Here is a 19,585-nt window from a genome sequence, read left to right as displayed (position 1 = left end):
TCAATAAACTAATATCACAATAGCTTGTCTTACCATGTGTTTTTTAAACATGTATCGCCGGGCTCCGTAATACTAAATAGGTGTTCAGAACGAGGATCGGATAAGGACAAAAAATCGGCTTGGGCAACAAAATAAAAGTGGCTCCGATTAGTGAAAGAGATAAATAAAAAAAAGAAAGTGTCCCAGTTTGCAAATTGTGGCAGTTTTGAACTTGTAAAAACACACTCTATAAGGGGTTTGCACAGATCGGAAGACTGCATGGATTTGAGTTTGCTACAAGCAATGTGTGTGATAACATTCGGGAAAACAACAGTAAAAACTGGCGCAGCAGACTATAAGAGAGGCCCACATGCAGGGCTGGTTTTAGGACTTTTGGGACCCCAGGCGAAGCGGAATGTGCAAGGCCCCTCTAATTTACATAAGTGACACCTTCCAGGCTCCAGAAGCTGCTTTGTGCAGACTCCTCCTGTGCCGCAGCTCCCCTCTCTGCCACCTAAAGCACCTCTTTCACAGCTCATATCGGGCCGAAGGTGCAAGAATAGCTTGGGGGCTGAGTTAAAACAGTGCAAACTGTAAAGTGCTGACAATGGGTGTCCCACAGTGTCTCTCAATGGGTAGCCAGGCAGGAGGCCTAATTGCAAGACACACCTGCAATTAGGCCTACTTGCAACTGGCACAAGATGAAGTGTCCCCCTCCCGTGTGCCCCCACACCATCCCTGAGAGGCCCAGGGAGGGGGCACCCTCCTGTAAGCCCAATTGCAAACAGACACCTTTCTTCAATTGGATGGGAAGGGGCACAAGAGGTTTGGTGGTGTGTTGTTCTGGTGCGGGCCCCATGCTGGAGGGCTGAGCACAAAGCCCTGGGCAGCTGCCCATACTGCCAATGCGTAGTGCCAGCTATGCCCACATGTAGCAAAAAACGGGCCCGTACACTAACTATGCAGACCAGCCCATTGCCTTATAGGCCAGTTTAAACCTGTTCAGAAGACAGAAGCACAAATGCAGGGATGAACATGGGACTCCATACTCCTCACGGGGCCCCATTCCCAAGGCCAATAAATATCTGTGAGATAAGAGTGACTCAGGGACCCTTCTTCACGTTGCGTTGCACCTCTGGTGATAGATAGGCATTTGCTATTTCCCCTGCAAGTTGGCCTGGCACCTAGCAGAGGTGAGCTCTGCGATTCATTGGCAGATGCCACTGGCAGTGGATGTCAATGTCTAGCCCAGGATGCATTCTTTAAAGGGAGGCAGCTGTATTCCAGTGGCAGTCACACCTAACTATGAGTGTAAACAGTGCCCAGTTATGGAATGGGCACCAGGGCCAGACTGGCTACCAGGCGTTTCCGAATGCTGCTGAGCTGGGGGCTGATTTCATTGATGGGGACCTGCGTGTGCTGAACGAAATTCATTTTGCTTTGTTTATTTCAAAGCACACTCAGGTCTCCATCAACGAAATCAGCCCCCACCGCAGTGAAATCAGCCCCCAGCTCGGCAGCATTCCAAAACGCCCGGTAGTCAGTCCGGCCCTGGTGGGCACCGTTATGCAACGAGATCTTTCATAGAATGCACCACAACAGTAAAGGCAGCATCACCATGCTGAAAAACTCATTAGACAAGAGAAGCGTAAGTGTTTATTTAATCTGTTATATGTGACATTTGGGGCGGCATATCATGAATGTGTGCGCTCAAACAGGGCACAGCTGTGCACCTTTTTTTATTTTCGATTGTCCTGCAAAAAATGCATACATTTAACTCAGAAATTCTCAAAGTTGGTGGATGAGCTGCAGACAGCAAAGTTTAGAAACAGTGAGCAGTTTTTGCCTCTTTGAGGAAAAGATACACTATGATATGATGAGGAAGGATGAATATCTGCTCAAATGGCAATCATGTAAATGTGCATTATTACACTCTCTGTACCGGCTGTCTGTCACCCTACATTGGCAGACAGCTGGGGAATCAAGGCAGTCCCTACTTCATCCACATCCACATAATGACAAACAAGCAGGATACATCTGAGAAACATTAGACTGGAGTGCCCTGGCTTGCACCGCATAAAGTGAGCTACAAATACACTGAGTGCATATTACCGGTTTAATCCTTCGCCCTGTCCTTACCTACCCTTCTCAATCAGATTTCCTATAGACCGCATTGACCCACTTCAACTGATGACCTTACAAGAAAGTACTGAGCTATGAGGCAAGTATGTTCGGCTGCATTTGTGTGATTGCTTTAGATTGAAAAACACAAAAACAAAAAGGAATGTAAAAAAAAAACCAAGAATGCTCAATTTTAGAAATCCATGTAAACTTCCAGAAAATTCACCTATATATATTTTTACCCATTTTACCTTCAATTAGTCTGATGGAAAAATCAATGACAGTTTGATGATTTTTAATATTTGGTAGAAACAGCACTGGTACCTTAATGTATACAGATGGCTACAAAGACCTCAGTTTTCCTTTTCTACACTATTTGAACATATGAACTTTAATTTGTGAAGAAGGAATTTGCTGTTTACGAAAACCCAGGTTTAGAACACGATGACCCCTGTGAGATGGAATAATCTATTAAGGTTATTTATTTATTTAGTGTATTTTGGTATTGCGCGCAGCTACCCCAACGGGGTGTCCCGGCGCTCCTGTGTTACTACATGCTACCTAAGATGGTTATTTGAAGCGGAGGGCGATCAGCAGAACAAGTACGTTTTAAGGGCTCTCTGGAAAGGTTGTTCATCCTTGATCAACCGAATGGCGGTAGGTAGTTTATTCCAGAGGGCCGCAGTCAACACTGGGAAAGTTTTCCCACCTGAGCGGGTTTTCTTGAATCTGGGAACAGTAAGGAGATTTTTTGAGGAGGAGCGTAGAGTCCTTATGTTGTTATAAGGGATCAAGCAAGTGGAAAGATAGGCAGAGCCCTTGCCTTGCATGGTCCGATGAGCTAATACCAGAGCTTTGAATTCTGCCCTTTTGAGGTTAGGCATGGCAACCTTGTTTACGAACATTTATTAATAGAGTCTAACGGGAACAAGTGCTAAACAGATAAGAAAATGCAATGGCTTCCTTATGTTTATACTTAGCTTGCATGCCCTTTATAACAGCAAAAATGCCAGTGAGAAGAAAGCAAATGTGATTATTTAAGCAAAATTGCAGCAAAACGATTGAGTGTTTTTTTGCCACAATTTGTTCACAAAATGTGAATATTAAACATTCTCTATGGAAAGCTGTGGTGTGGAAAAGGGAGAGGTGTACATATCAAGATCGATCGAAACAACTCAAGTAGTATGACGATGTTTGAAATTAAATCTGGACAGGATTCTATTATACCACTAACAATTGGTAATAGCTATCATATATAGCATCTAGGAAAAGAACTCAAATTCTGCAAAGGAATCTATGTACATTTAAATTGACTTGTGTGAGTTTACCCAGATACCCCTTCACTGTCCATGTACTCCATTCTGGGTAGAAAAGAGAAAACTATGCTTGCAATTAACCTAGGCGTTGCTTAATTTCTATTTATTGGTGTATTTGCTGGTTCATTGTCTCTCACTTTTTTATTTTGTCATTTAGTTGTTTGTTTATTTAAGTAGTTTTCCAGAGCATACACCCGGCTGTTGCTACTTACCTCTGCCTTTGCATTTACCAGTTTTCTTCCATGAATTTCTGAATTCAAATTGCACATGGTGCTTCCCTGTATCCTCCAAGTGATGAGACATATATTTAACACTAGCAGCACAAAAAGATGATGGTTTGAACGCTAAACATTTTCAAACATTCACCCCCAGTTACAGATATGGGCTAAATCCATTGTTTTGTTTTTGCTCATCATTCAAACTCAGCTTGGAACCAGCCATTTGCAAATCAGTCTTGACAGCTCCCCATGGGAACAGTCCAGCCCGAATAGCCAGGCCAGGTCATCCCTGGACTGGAAAACAGGCATCCTGGGACTGGTTTCAGGGTATCTCACCTCATCACCAGGCTAGCTTGAATCCAGTGGCATAGCGAGCATGGGACCCACCTCTGGGCATCACCTTCCAACTTAGGGTGACTATAGCAACACAAAAGGATGATGTACTTAATGCTGAACATTGTCAAACATTCACCCCCAGTGACAGATCTGAGTTAAAGCCATTGGTATTTTGTTCACTATGCCACCCCAGTTTAAACCCAACCACATGCAAATCAGTCATGACCATGTTCTCCATGGGAACAGTCCAACCTGAACTGCCAGGCCAAGTCCTCCCTGGACTGGTAAAGAAGCATCCTGGGACTTATCATCATTTTATTTTGTTATGTTGCATATATTTAACTCACTTGTCAAGCAAATAAGTATACAAAAAAGTGACGAGTGGAATGCTTGAATTAATCTCAGCCTCTGGTAATTATTTGGGACAACATCCCAGTCATTGTTATTTTGCACATAATGTCGTCTCTGTTTGGACCCAGCCATATGCTCAGTCTTGACCCTGCTCTAATAGGAACAGTCCACTTGGAACTGCAAGTGGTATGCCCAGATGTCGGTTCCGTGCACACTATGCCACTGAATCAAACATACACCCGCCTGAACAGCCCTAATCAAGGCAAAACCGGTCTTGAGTTTCTGGTGTTCCAGTTAAGGGAGTGAGTGATCAGGAATCGGCGATACAAAGAAAGAAGGCAAGCCAAGAAACTTGGTGACCTCTAACCTATATATGGACTTTTGTCAAAGGCTCTAATGAAACTCCTGAACCTATCTCTAGGACCTGTGAGGCACTCATGCAGGTTGATGCTGTCAGAAGGCAGCTTACTACAGAAGAGAAGAAGAGAGGAAAGAGGGAAGAGCCAGTCCAGTAAAAATACCTACACTCAGTCATAAACTACAGGTCCGGTCCAAGTATGAAACAAACAACTGCTGAAAAACCAATGCATTTCTTCCTTGCCATGGTCCTCTCATTCAGACCTCACAGGATATTGCAGTATGGATTAGGACATTTTGCAGCACAATAATGGAAATTTTGTGGCATACTATTGTGTTATTTGCTGCACTTTTGTGCCACATTATTTAGTGACATTTACTAGTTAAGTCCTAATAGCAAGGGAATCTGAAGGGAAAACCCATGGTTTATGCTCTCCTAATCACAACAGCCTAGGGCTCCTTCTCACACTGAGACTATTTTGGTTTTCCAGTGTGGGCTACGACCCTGGTGGAGGAAAGCTCTTGAGGTGTAAAATGTTTGGAAGAAGACCCTACATGAGGGTGGTGTAGGTGCCAAAGTCTATTTCAATGGAATCAGCAGGAGGGAAAATGATGGTATAAAATTGCTAACACTACCACCTGGTAGATCTCAAATAGGATTCTTGTCCACAGTGGGTGTCGGTGTGAGGAAGAGCCCTGCCTGCAGTATTCTTTGTAGTGCTATTCAATAGTTATGCAAACGTTTAGCTTATGTTTGATGGTGGACTGTGGAGATTATCAGTCTATGTTTCACATTTAATTTATCAAGTAAAGGACATATGACTGTGAAGATACAAGAGCTTGTGGTTACATGTTAAAAACAAGCATCGGTCTCGCCTTTGGGACCTTTTTATGTATTTAGCTATGCAGCACATTAGCCTGGGTGCTAAAACATCTGCTGTTCTTTAACAAGGAGGGAAAGTAAGCATCAAACTGTGTGACACACCAGGTATGGGAACGGTAAACAACGTTAATGACGAAACTTTTTTCCCGCATGGAATCACAACGCGGTTGTTACAACGACCGCATTGTGATTCCGCATACCATTACTCCGCAAGTCGGAACAACGACTTGCGGAGGGGGTGGGGGAAGTGTTGGATTTAAAATCCAATACCTTCCCTATTGTCCACACAGACTGGAGTTGGAATAGTAAGTTATACTATTCCAACATCCAGCGCCCCCCTCCGCAAGTTGTTGTTCCGACTTGCGGAGTAATGGTATGCGGAATCACAAAGCGGTCGTTGTAGCGACCGCGTTGTGATTCCATGTGGAAAAAAAAACTGCGGGACAAAGACATATATTCTTGCGAACACATGGAGAGAAATATTGCCTTTCAGCTGGAAATGGTATAGTCCAAAGCTTTGTTTTTAATATAAAAGCAGGGTCTTTGGTGGTCATATATCGGAAAATAGAGGATTTAAAAAATATATTATTATCTGCGGGTGCTCGCTGAAGACAATTTCTATGGACTGGAATCTAGAGAATGCTAAAATGACTCTGGTATTTTACTGACCTCTGCTGGTCGTTTTCTATCAAGAAATGTAAATAAAAGAACTTGCCAGAAAAATTAAAACAAGAAAGCTCCTCAGCAGAAAGAAATTCTGGTATTTTACTGACCTCAGCTGGTCGTTTTCTATCAAGACAGTTAAATAGAGGCAGTTGAACAGAAAAAAAAGTCCCTAAGCGGAAGCAGACAAGTCCTAGGGCTGATCTCCATAGCCCACAAATTACTGACACATTTAAGTATATACTAAAGTGTATACCAAAGTATATATGCTACAGTATATACTAAAGTATATACAAGTGGTCTCGAATGCTCGACCTAATGATGGTTGGCTGGGGAGAAGCCAGTGCTACTATTGCCCCTCACCAACTCTCACTTTCAATTATAAGGTATTAATACATAATCTATCACAACACTTAGTGACTTAAAATATTTATTGTTTATATGCAGTCCGTAATAAGTGGTTTATTAGTGCCTACACTTCATACACACAAAGTTACCAGATGATGCCATGCCATTGGGGACACTGTACCCCAGTACCGGGCTTTCCTTCTAAAGTTAGAGGAAACTTCAAACCATCTCCTTGTCCAAGGGACAGCAAGGCTAATAACTGAGGATGAAGCAAAAGCAATTTTAGCAAACAACTGCAAATCGCCCATCAATGGCAGGAAGTGATTAGATACTACCTTTTAATACAGGAATAGAAAGCAATACTCTCTCAATTTTTCACAAATTATACTCACTGTATGCTCCCACAGTCACAGCCGTAGATGGGACACCTGACTAGACGTGGGCGAGCCACTGAAAGCTTGAGCCAGATGCCTGACTCTAGCTTGACTCGAGGTTCTCTTGTATCCTCAGCCCAAAACGAGCTGAGCTTTAACAGGAGGTGAGGTAATAGGTGGCCACAGCTGCAGCCTACATTACATGGGGTACCAGGTTTGAATCCCAACCTCAGCTTAGCATCATGTGAATCGAGTCAAACGTACTTGTGCAGAAATAAATTAAATTTGTGTAGCCTGGTTTCTTTATGTTGTGAAGCACTCTAAAACTTAAGGACAACGCTTTTTGATGTTTGAAAGAGACACCCCTCTACGAGCTGGTTTGTGCAGCATACAACTGAAAAATCAGGGACCAATCCTGGCTTCCCTGCTTGACCAATTTGAATGATATTTGTCAAATACTTTTTCACTGGGCCTCCTTTTTGTTCAATACCACATAAGAGATCACTTCTCACTGCCACCTGCAAATAATGGAGACATTTCAAGACAGGCATTTTGTGGTCATGCTTCAAAAGATTACAGCACAGCTTGGCTGCTTGATTCTGCAAACATTGCATCTTATTTGAAAACTTTTATAGCACACATTGTGCCATATTACTCAGATTGTGCTCCGTACTCCGATTGTGCTATTACCCGTAATCTGGTAGAATCTACATGGTTGGTGGCATAGAGGTACAGGAGATGAGCTGCACAGATATGTGCAATGCAGGATGGTGTTAAACTTTGTGTGGGGATATCAGAGTCCACCACCAACACTAGAGCATGTATGTACATATCTCCTGTTCCTTTATATTAAACCTGTTGTTTCTGTCTGTAGTGTAGGTTGCCCTCTACTACAAATGAATCAGTTAGGACCTTATTATGAGTCTGGTAAACTGGCATCTTCGGGTGGGATACCATTCCGTCTGATCACAAATGGTCAGGTTTTACCACACCTGTTTTCACAAGTGTGGGAACACCAGACTTGACTATCCCGACAGGTAATTCCAGCTAGTAAAATCATATGATTTACCTGCATATCTGGAATCGTTCTGTGCATGGGGCCTCAGAGTATAGTTGTCGTTGTACTGTATTTATATATATATATATATATATATATATATATATATATATATATATATATATATATATATATATATATATATATATATATATATATATATATATATATATATATATATATATATATATCACTCTTTCAAAAATGTTTTTGACTGTATTTTATGTGGACCTCTTCGAGTTCCAAATCATTTTTTTTTGTAAACAGATTTTATTGAATTTTCTGGTACATGAAACAGTGCAATAGTGGCAAAAATATACCTACATTTGCTTATACACTTCTTTTTAGTTTTAGATTCCTCCAGGGAACCTTAATTGACTTAATATTGAAAAATACAATTATTCCTTTCTGAAGATTCTATAGTTTCTACACTTATATATAACCTAACCCCAACTGTTCCCCCCCACCCTACAATCCCACCCAGGCACGTCTCGTTGAGTCAAATTTTGTCTAGTTATTCTAAGGGTTGTCTATTCCTGACTCTATTGACTACAAGTTGTGTTCTTAATAGGTATCCTTACAGTTAATGGGAGTGTGCTAAGTGTGGGTCTATCGGTACAAGTAAGTTTAGTGCAGGGGAATCATTCAACTTCATCTGGAGCTTCTTCCTCTCAGTCCACTTCTCCCATTGCTTGCATATTCTCTAACAAGTCCAATAACGCTACCTATGCCCTCACCGTCTCCTGTGCCTTTTCGCTCCTCATCTTTCTAGCTATTTGCAGTCTAACAGACCCTTCTCATTCTGCCCATTTTATAAATTCCTTTTTCCACCTAAGTGTATTAGGTCCGTCTCTTGATTTCCAGTGACTGGCAATATCTCTTTCAGACGAGAACAGTACTAGGTCCTGGAACCTATTTGTTACTTTGTTCTTGGGGGTGTGGGGGAACCAGTGTTAAAAGGCAGGTGTATTTGTTATCTCTGTATCAGTCACATCGGTCAAAATCGAGGTTACCGCCTCCCAAAAAGCCCCTAGATTTGGGCAGCTCCAGAACATGTGTAAGAATTTTGCTCCTATTCTAACACCGCATGGGCATGCTGCTGCTTGTGCATTAAAATATTCATTAATCTTGCCCGGGGTAAGATAGGCCCTGTGTAGTACATAAAAATGTACCAATTGAAACTTGCATTTCTGGTGCTTTTCCATGCTCTTTCCACCAGCTCCCCCCATTCCTTGTCTGCTGTGGGTTTGTCCAAGTCTGTTTCCCATTTCCGGGGTATATTAGTCAAAGGAGGGAGCATTGCATATGTGAGTCGTCTGTAAAAGCACGAGACCAGCTTAAAGGTGTCAGCAGCAGTGACTATATACTGGCATCCTGTTGAGGTGCTTGGCTCTGTGAGACCCTCCCTCCAATGTTTTCTTATAGCTGTGTGTAATAGAAAGTCTCCCACCTGAGATCGTTGAATGGGATCTGGTTGCTCTCTTCATAGAGGTCTCCTATTGTAGATAGTCCTAGCTCCTCCCATGCTTCTAATCTACGCCAGTCACCTCCATCAGGGAGCGCTTCATACATAGCCTGCAGGATCTCTGGTGCATAGGGGTACTTCGTCTTGAAACGACTTAGGCTCCTGTTTCAGCATTTGCGTACTGTCCTCAATTCCGTGGGATTATCTCAGTCCCGGTAAGGAAGTCTAAGAACCTGTCTCGATAAGAGCTGCAAACTTGGGACTCCATCTCCTTGTTCTCCAGCCCCTTTGAGTTTGCCCGTAGTCCACTTTGTGAGCCACTGTAATGTGCTGGCATGTAGTTGTGTTCAAAATCATGGGCTGCCAACCCCCCCTCTACTCTCAGCCTCATGAGGGTGGTGAGTGCTACTCTTTGTCTACCCGCACCCCAAATAAATGTTGTCAATAGCGATTTAAGTTGGTTAAACATCCACTCCGGTATCTAAACCGGCAGCACTCTGTAGTATCCTTGGAAGTGTTACCATCCTCAGGAGGGCCACCCTACCTGCCACTGATAGAGGCAAGGGCCCGCAGAAGTCAAAGCTGCCCTTGACTCCTCTCAGTTCCCTTCCAATAAGTCATCCTGAGTGTGATAAATCTGAGTGCCTAAATATGTCAAGCAGTGAGGCTCCCACCGTACTCCTTCCAACTCCTGTGGACTTACTTCATTTGCTCTGACAGGAAAGAGACATGATTTTGCCCAGTTTACTTTTAGGCCCACCACGCTCCCTAATCTACGCAGAAGCTCTTTAGCCCCTCTGAGCACGTCACCCGCATCTGCCAGGAATAACAGCAAATCTTCTGCATGTAATGCTATGTGATGAATTTGGCCAGCCTCTTCTAATCCCTGAAAATATTGACCTGTACAAGCCCTAGCTGCCATCGGTACCATGGCCAGGGCAAACAACAGAGGCAACAGCGGGCACCCCTTCGAGTTCCAGATCATAATAAAACTTTGATTCTGACCTTGGCTAGTAAAATCACATGACGCTTTGGCTGTAAAGGTAGCCTAGTCCCATTCCCCAGACCCTGGTAATGTATTTCTCTGGGAAGGAAGGGGTCGCATTGGATGCTCCACCTTGTTAGAAATTGTGAGAACTATCCTTTTCCTTCTCTCCCATCCAGTCCCAACCCTCTCCCCCCACCGTTGTCCAACATAGAAGCCCATGCACACATTACCACCTGCTCAGAGCACGTGGTATATGTGCGTATTAAACTGATTGGAATTAGGAATACTGTGTGGAATTTTGCTCAGTAATTCTGTGTCCACACAGTTATTTCCCTGTCCAACGGACGTACAGTAACAAAGGGGGAAAGCAGAGATGAAAAGTAACCTGTCAGAGTGTGATAAAGAGGCAGGGAGTCTTCTGTGGTGGATTTAAAAACGCATGAGAAAGAGTCAAAACTTTGCAGCCATGGTGTGTTTCGGCACCGTGACCTTTGATATAGATGGTCAGGAGCTTTTGAACAAAACTTTGGGGCACCGCACTTAGGCCCACACGCATCAACCTATTTAGGAAGTGCAAATGGTGCGAATCGCAAAATTCGGCCGTTTGCGATTCCTAAATAGGTTTCTGGGATGCATCAAGCATTTTTGGTGAAATCGCTATTTTTAGCGAATTCCAAAAATGCGATTGCTTTTAAGGAATCGCAAATTTGCGATTCCTTAAAAGCAATGCATGATTAATTTCAAAATTGTGAATTCGCAAATCTGGGGTGCAAATTACCACGAGGTTGAACCTCGTGGTAATTTGTGAAAATGTGTTAAAATACTCTAATTTGCATTTCAAAACACTGTCATGTTACAGACACACATGTCCTTAGGACATGTGTGTTTGAAACATGCACTTCAAAATACATTTCAGGGGTGCAGGGGGAGGGTCCAAAGGACCCCCCCCCCCCTCCACCCATGGAATGCATCAACATTTTGGGAATTCTAATTTGCGAATTCGCAATTCCCATTGATTCCTATGGGCTTTTTGGACCATAGGAATCAATGGGAATTGCAAAATCGCAAATTGGAATTCGCATAATATTTGCGATTCAGTAAAAATTGCAATTTTTACTGAATCGCAAATTTTATGCACTTTCAATCATGCATCCCGTTTTGCGATTCCTTATTTGCGATTCGGTAAAAATCGCAAATTAGGAATCGCAAAACCGGACTTTGATGCCTGTGGCTGTTATTCTTTTACAAGCTGGCCACGAAAATACTTGCTGTAGGTCAGGCACAATTTACTGGTGGATGAACAGAGACACAGTCCTGCGGGTGGAACCACTGTTTTGCCTGCAGCTACATGGTAACTACCACTTGACCTTTCAGCACTGCAAAGTGTCAAGAAGGCGAAATATAAATACATAAACACTAGATAAATATGTAAATGGGGCATTAAAAATAACAGTTAAACTTTTACCATGTTTTCGACAGTCCTGAGATATTTAGCACAATGGGTGTGTCCGTTATATTCTGCAAGGTCAGCTGCAGTGTAGCCATCGTGGTCACGGATTCCCAGTTTGACCCCATTGACGACAAGAATCTGGCAGCACTGAAAATGACAAGGGACAAAGACACCTAAGTAAATGTGCAACAAGAATCTATTGATCATCTGAGGACATTGCTTAAGTTTTTAGCATATTTCACAGGCCTGTCCATTGTTGATGCCGCTCCAAGCCCATGAAGCCAGTGTGGCACCACTCACAACTAAACCAGCACATGAGAAGCATGACAGCAGACAACATGAACAGAACAGAACAGGAAAAGGAAATAATGTGCACGGATTTTGTACATGGTGCAGGAGAAAGTAACCATTCGAAATGGCCCACATCCCACACAACCGCCCTTTCTAAAATGTTTTCATTCCAAAATGAAGAACTGGTATAAGGTGTGGCTATGATAACCTGTACAAAGGAACACCCACTTTTTAATCTAAAAGGTTTTTACATAACAAGCTAGTGGTCTGAAAGCTGTATAATATGATAACTCACCCATCTCAATGTAAGCAATCCCTACCTATTATGGACTTCTGTGCGAAGCAGGCAAATATGAAACATAGGACCAGCGAGTGCCATGTGTGCAAGAGTCCTCTTGAGGATTTACCCCAGTTGCTATTCTTCTGCTCAGCATATGTTTTGCAGAGGAAAATATAGCTACTGCCACTGAATAGGATCCTCGGTGTTAGGAACTACCTTGTGGCCAGAAGGTTTTTAATAACTGACACATCAAGGTTGGCGGTACCACATCACAACAGTAAATCTGCATGCAAATACACCACCAAACCAGTACCATGCAACTCACAATCAGGGCCTACGTGGTGTGGTGACGTGGATATTCTGCTATAATTATCAACTTGATTAGCAGTCTAATATCTCTCCGATTTATAGTAGTAAGTAACTCTAACTGTCTCACATGTTGTGATAATTGTAAAATTTCAATTGCCTGGGTCTGTACTTGGACTGAGGTACAAAAACTGACCTGACATCTAAACAAATTGTATACTCCGGATATTTTTTTTGTTGGCTGATTTCACAGTAGAGACAGTTTTTCCTGGTCTAATAAAAGATGTATAGCCATCTTTCCCGTTCTTGCTATAAACTGATAGTATTTTCTAAATCTAAATTTGGTGATATATGATGGTGGGTGTAAAGCCTATTGCTTGGAAGTGAGCACTGTGAACCTTTTCAATCATCAAAACATATCCTGCTTGAATGCTGCTCTTTCTACAGCATGTCTGTAAGAAATTGGGATGCTGGTTGAGGGGGGGTGAAACCCTTCTCCAGCAGCAACCACAATTCTTCTCAGGGTGAAGTCACAAGCAAACCCCAAATTAACCTGGTTTCAACCTTCTGGTAGCTTGCCAAAGAGCAGTCAGGCCTAACTCAGAGGCAATGAGTAAAGTATTTGTGCAACACTTCAAAGAGTAACACAGCAATAACACACCACAAGAGGATCCCTCAACAGATTTAGAACAATAGACTATTTTTTATAAATAAAAAAAGACCAAAACAAAAAAAAATCCAATCAGTAGAACCAGAGATCTGCAGGTTTAAAGTTCGCAATGAAAGAGCCAAAAATCACAAAGCGTCAACTGTAGATATCTAGTTGCGCTGGAGTGGGACAAAGTCCAAAATTCAGGCTGACTGTGATAAGGTGTGAGGAAGCTATAGGGACCCAGTTAGACCTGCTCAACAAATTACCATGAAACCTGGTTTGAGGAGCGTTGCTAGGATGTGCATCGGAAATGCCTCACACAGCCGAAGCAATGCGTCAGTTCTGAGATGGGGTGAGGCTGTGATGCGAGGTCTTGCTTCATCGCGGAAGATCTTGTCGGCGAGGGCTTGCTATGTGAAGTCCAGCATGAAGGATGTGTCGCACAGTCAGAGCGAAGGGTGGGGTTACAAAGGAGCTGTCTAGCTATGATGCAGAGTCCGGCATCATCATCAATACTGCCATCAACAAAGGATGAGAGGACCTGCACCTAGGATGTGGCGTGCAGTGGTGATTCAGATGAGACTTCTGTCCTAAACTTCCCTTTTCTTACATGTAAGACACCCCTAAAGTAGGCCCAAGGTGGCCCCACGGGCAGGGTGCAGTGTATGTGAAAGGTAGGACATGTACTGGTGTGTGTATCATGTCCTGGTAGTGAATTATAGTGCATTTTGTTTTTCACTATGGAAAGGCTATCTGTCCCATAGGGTAGAATGGGAGTTTTATTTATAACATCTTATAAATATAACTTTGCATTGGGACAAGATAGAAAGATGGAGTTTAGTATGCCTGAACTTCAAATATAGAAATGCATCTTTTAGTAAAGATGATTTTTATATTGTGTGTTTGAAAATACCACTTTTAGAAAGTGGGAATTTTCTTGCTTAACCCTCCTGTGGGCCTCTTCTGGTTTGTGGATTGGAGTGACAGGGGCTCGAGATCTGCATTTTCCCAGACAGCCACTGGGGGAGGAGGGGTATGTGTGTCCTACCTTTCCTGAATGGACCAGGGCTGGGCTGAATAGACCTGGAATGTATTCAGAGAAGTGGGAGGAATTTTCACTAGCACCTGAAGAGGCCTGGTCTGCATTTAGAGAGGTGGGAGGAGATTTTTCTTGCACCTGAATAGATCCTGTCTGCCTTGGACAATGCTGTCTCCACCTCCTGCCAGGAAGCTGCACCAGAGAGGACAGAACTGGTTTTGGCGGGGCAAGTAGCTTCTTTGCCACCAGAGAACAAAGGAGTTTGTTGAATAAATATTGGGGCCCAGTCACCAGTATTTTAGATTACGTCTGAACTAAGGAACCTGCCAGGAAGAAGGGCTGGAAAAGCGGTCAGGGGGAACTGCCACTTTGCTGAGTATTGTGCTGTTTGCCAGCTGCTTGCTGCTTCTGTCTTGGGCAGGGAAAGGACTGGAGTGTACTTTCATCATCCTGCTGTTAGAGTTTTCTCCAAGTGCTTGAAGTAGAAGTGCCTCCTGTTGGAAGTCTGAGGGATATAAAAGACTTCAGAGAGAACTCGCTGGGATCAAGGAACATCCCAAGAAGAAGAGCTGGAAGAGCTGCAAGGAGGAGTACTGCCCCTTTGCTATGTTGTTGCTTTGTTGGGTTGGCCTGCAGTTGCTGCTTCTGCCTTGGGCAGTGAAAGGACTGGACTGAACTTTCTTTTACTTATGCTGAGTCTCTCCAGGGGCTTGAAGTAGAGCTTGCCTCCTGTTCTGAAGTCTCAGGGACTGCAAAGACTTCACCAACCTCTGGGTACTGCTTCTGTAACTGCTGTTTCAGTTTTATCAGAGAAGGGAAATGCAACTGACTCGGTCACTGCCTCTGTGTCATGATGGCACTGCAGAAGGCACCGTCCGCATCTTACATCACAACTCTGGTCTCACATACGACGACAACCGCCACCACCAAGCCGCTGCTTGCACCGTGACCTGTGGGCACCGCACTCTGCACAGCCTCACTTCACTTCGCCATCCTGGTTTCACGGATGCTATCGCTGCTGCTAACTTGGACACCCGTGACCGCATCGTGGCTTAGGGCACCACTCGTAAGTTTCACGACGCACCGCCTCGTCCCACGCAGCAGTCTGGGCCGACCGACACCAGCTCCAACTAACCGGCTCTGTCGCTTGTACTGCAACCTGCCAGCACTGCATCGAGCACAGCCTCGCCCTGCACCATAAGCCTTGGTCCCACCGACGCCGTCTGGACGACTATCCCCAAGCCGCTGCCTGCCCCCCATTGAGAGGGCACCTTCACCCTGCACTGCTTCCATATTTGCAATGCAACTGCAACAGTTGACACGACCGGCTCGCACCAACGTGCCAGCCGCAATGAGAAAGGTACTGTTACTGAGTCTATCCACGCTTTCACTGGCCCGTACCGACACGGTCAGCTGGAACTGTTAGACTCTGTTGTTTTCAGCATTGTAGTAGCCCCGGCCGGAGCTACCAACTCGTATGAACAATGTTTTTGAGGTATTTCTGCAATTTTAAGGATATCTTGCCAAGGGATATATAAAAATATTGGATATTTTTCTAAACCGGTATCTCCTTTTGTAGTGTTTTCACTGTATTACTATTGGTTATGTGCAAATGCTTTACAAACTGCCTCTAAGATAAGCCTGACTGCTCGTGCCAAGGGGGTGAGCAGGGGTTATTTTAGGAGTGTATCCACCCGTATTCTGACTAGGAAGAAGGGTCCCTACTTGGACAAAGGTACCTACCTCTGCCAACTAGAGCCCCCCATTTCTGACAGTGCAGGAAGGCAAAATGTTTGGGGGGAGACCACCTTAAGGCTGACAGGTCTAACAATGTGTGTTAACTAAAGTGTAGGAGCTGCATACACTGTGATTTGATTGTTGAATGGGTGCAGAGCCCTGGTCAACTCCTTGAGCACAGGCAGAGATTGCACAGGCATACAGCCAGTTGGATATTCTACTTGGGAGCACAGTAGCCAGAAGGCCTGATTGAACATGGCAGCAGAACATTTAAGGTTTATATTGTGAGTATGCAGCAGCAGTTCGTGCAGGTAAGCGCAGTGGGGTGGGGCGGGGGGATGTTTACAGATGGTGGAATAGGATCTATTTATTTATTAATTTTTTCCTGTTAGTCTGCTGACTTCCCCCCTCCCGCCCTACCGCGCTTACCTTGATGGACCACCACTGTGAGTATGGTAGCACTCCGCTCAGGCATATGTTGAATAAGAAAAAGATTGTATCTCTTCACTTGCATGACTCTATCAGCCTCACACCCTTTTTCGTCACATCATGTAGTGTAGTTCCTATATTCCCAATAGGCTCTGCGCATTGGAATAATATATACTATAGTTTAGACTTAGGACTGAGGTCGACTAGGTCTCTATAGAATATATTAGACTTAATTGTGAATGCCAGCTAGCTCAGAGGTCACTAGAAACTTTCTCAAATTCACAAGAAGGGATTAGTATCTGACAACCGCATAAACATGACAACTTTGTTTCAAAAGAATAAGAAATCTATCTCCAGAGTCGCGGAAACCATAGATAGCTATTTTACTCAGTCAATCGTGTATGCTTCGTTTCACCAGAGGTGCTGAGAAAATAGAGAGACAGGAGTTTTCAATAAAAAGTATTTATTGAACAGTCTTCTTTCTCAAGCATAAGAAATGTACTGCTACAATCATAATACTGGTTATAAAGTACAAGGCATATAATACGAAGAGTATTATAAAATAGTACTGTAAAAGCATTATATGGTTTCTAAGCCATAAAATACCTAAAATGCTTAAACTGCATACAGTGATAAATAATGACTAAAAAGTACTCAACTGATGCTTTTAAAATATGTCTACCCCGGTGTACCTAGCCTAATTCTAGTACAAGAGAAGAAGTAAGTGAGGTGTAGCTTAAGTATAGTATTCTTTTGCCAAGAATCTATTCCAAGAATTCTCTAAGGGTCTAATCAGCTACTTACCTTGGTTTAGAATGAAGGAGGTCTTGTATCTCTCTCTCAGGACTCGATTTCCCAGCAACCCGCAAGGGTAGCCTTGAAACACTGGAGCTGGATTTCTCGGCAAGAGAAAAGACAGCGTCTCTCAGTGCGTCAGCTGGAGGGTCGGCTTCCTTCGGCACTTGCTGCTGCAGGACGCGTCGGGCAAGTAGATAGTCGAACTGCACCAAACTACTGTGTGTTTGTCTGGGCAAATGTGGGCATATTTATACCTTGAAGGTGCAGAGTTTGACGTTTGATTGGACATAATAACGTCATCAAAGACTCAGTTCTTTGAAAACTCCATGATTTCCTAGATAAATTAGTATTCAGGCAAGGGGAAGTCCCTAGCTGCTGAAGGCGGGTTTTTCTAAGAAATCGTTGTGGATTCTCAGAACTTAGTGTAAGTAGCCATGCAGTATTTGGGCTGCATAGGCTCAGTCTAAATATGGGTATGATTTCTATGCTTATGTAAGGATCGTGTGATTTATACCTATATATGGGCATGAATCGGAAAAATTACACTAGGGTCCTAGATTCGTACATAACACCCACTCCATGATATTACGTTCAATAAAACGAAATGTATAAGCACTGAACAGATCTATGGCTATGGCTAGTGTTTACAATCCCACCCAAAATACAAAGTGCATTTGAAAAGGTTTGTACGCATGAAATGCAAGTCTCAACAGATATAAAGCATATTATGAGAGCATATATTCTAACCTTTATAAAATACTAAATTACATTCATGAAATGTCTCTTAAGGTACAGAAAGAAAAATTCGAGACTATCCCATGCTATGACATTTAAACTGTCTCTTTTTTAGGACAAGGTCAAATATTGTTATTAGGAAGTTTTCAAAAGAAATCTTGCTCTCTAAGAATATTTCTACTTTAAGCAGATTACTCTGTGACAATAAGTTCTATTTTGGACAAAGTTCAAATTGTTAGATGGTTTGTTTTGAAAAAACGAAGGCCGAATTTCGAGTTCAGGGAGCGCTGTGTGCATGAATCAAAAGTTATTCTCGTTGTCAGGAGAAAACATCAGATCGTCTAGGCTGGCAAAGAAACCGTCTACCATAGTAGGTGAAAGAGGAGCTACTTCAGTTAGCAGATCAAATGTGCATAGAAGAGGATCACCGCCGTCAGCGTTTGATGCATTAGCAATATCCGCAGTAGGTGGTACCTGTGCGCCTGTTGTTCCACGTATCTCACCCTCAGTTAGACTTGCCGGTGAGACCTCAATGAATGCCGTCATCAGGATTGGTAGCCTTTGGGGGCAACACGAGGCATGAGTCGTTACCGGACCTAGCAAAGCGTCAACATCCGATGGCATGACTGATGGAAGTGTATTGACAAATGTCCAACACGCATTCCTCTCCGCAAAGCAGGCATCGTAGTACAGGTAAGATGCAATCTTGCCAGATTGGTCTGAAGGAAAGGAACCAAGTTGTGTTCAGATCTCTTAAACGAGCCAAGCCAAGAATCTGTGTAATTCTCTCACGATACCTCATGGCAAGGAGGGATTATTCCATGGAAGTCTGGGTATCGCTGGTGACTGGACTTGCCATATCGGAGCAGAAGGTATAAAAATAGAATTCCTGCAACGAGTCCCAAGATGAGAGGCAGGCCGCTGAACACAGAGTGCACGAAATTTGGAAAAATGCAGAGGACTGCTTCAAAGGGTGCTAACAGTCCCGAAAAAATTGACTTAAATACAAGTGCGATGCCACTGGTATCAGACATGTTTAAGATTTGAAATGTATTAGGCAGTTAGGTGATAATAATGTATGTATCTCTGCAGAAGTCCTTGCAACTTGCAGATCATACGTTTCTCTAAACGAGGTAGGTGGCACAGTTTTTTGTAAAAGAATGGCTTTCATTCTGCTTAAAGTATCAATTCGTATAGAAGAGATATTCAGTGAAGGCTATAACGCCGTCTCCCTGTCTGACTTTCTTCTAGGATACAATACTTACATACAACAAGTGACCCTGGATGACACACTAACTAGATACGCTTTCCTGGCAACATGCCACAACAGCTGTGGTCATTGAGCATAACGTAGCTGCCATTGGATAGCTGCCTGAAAATTGGTTCTATCACTGTGGAGGGTGAACCGTGCA

The 19,585-nt window shown here is 43.3% G+C and overlaps 1 protein-coding gene across 1 annotated transcript in view; it reads right to left on the bottom strand.

The window, feature by feature from the left end:
• ESPN (espin) overlaps positions 1-19,585 on the bottom strand; it is a 1,077,204-nt gene that overhangs the window by 582,839 nt on the left and 474,780 nt on the right. The window contains exon 5 of the mRNA XM_086921582.1: positions 11,922-12,053. Coding sequence (XP_086777708.1) covers positions 11,922-12,053 — 132 coding nt within the window. The remainder of the gene's footprint in view (positions 1-11,921; positions 12,054-19,585) is intronic.

Source organism: Lissotriton vulgaris, chromosome 5, assembly GCF_964263255.1.
Source record: "Lissotriton vulgaris chromosome 5, aLisVul1.2, whole genome shotgun sequence".
Taxonomy (NCBI): Eukaryota; Metazoa; Chordata; class Amphibia; order Caudata; family Salamandridae; genus Lissotriton; species Lissotriton vulgaris.
The sequence above is the reverse complement of the archived record's forward strand: the minus strand, read 5'-3'. Positions and strand labels throughout refer to the sequence as shown.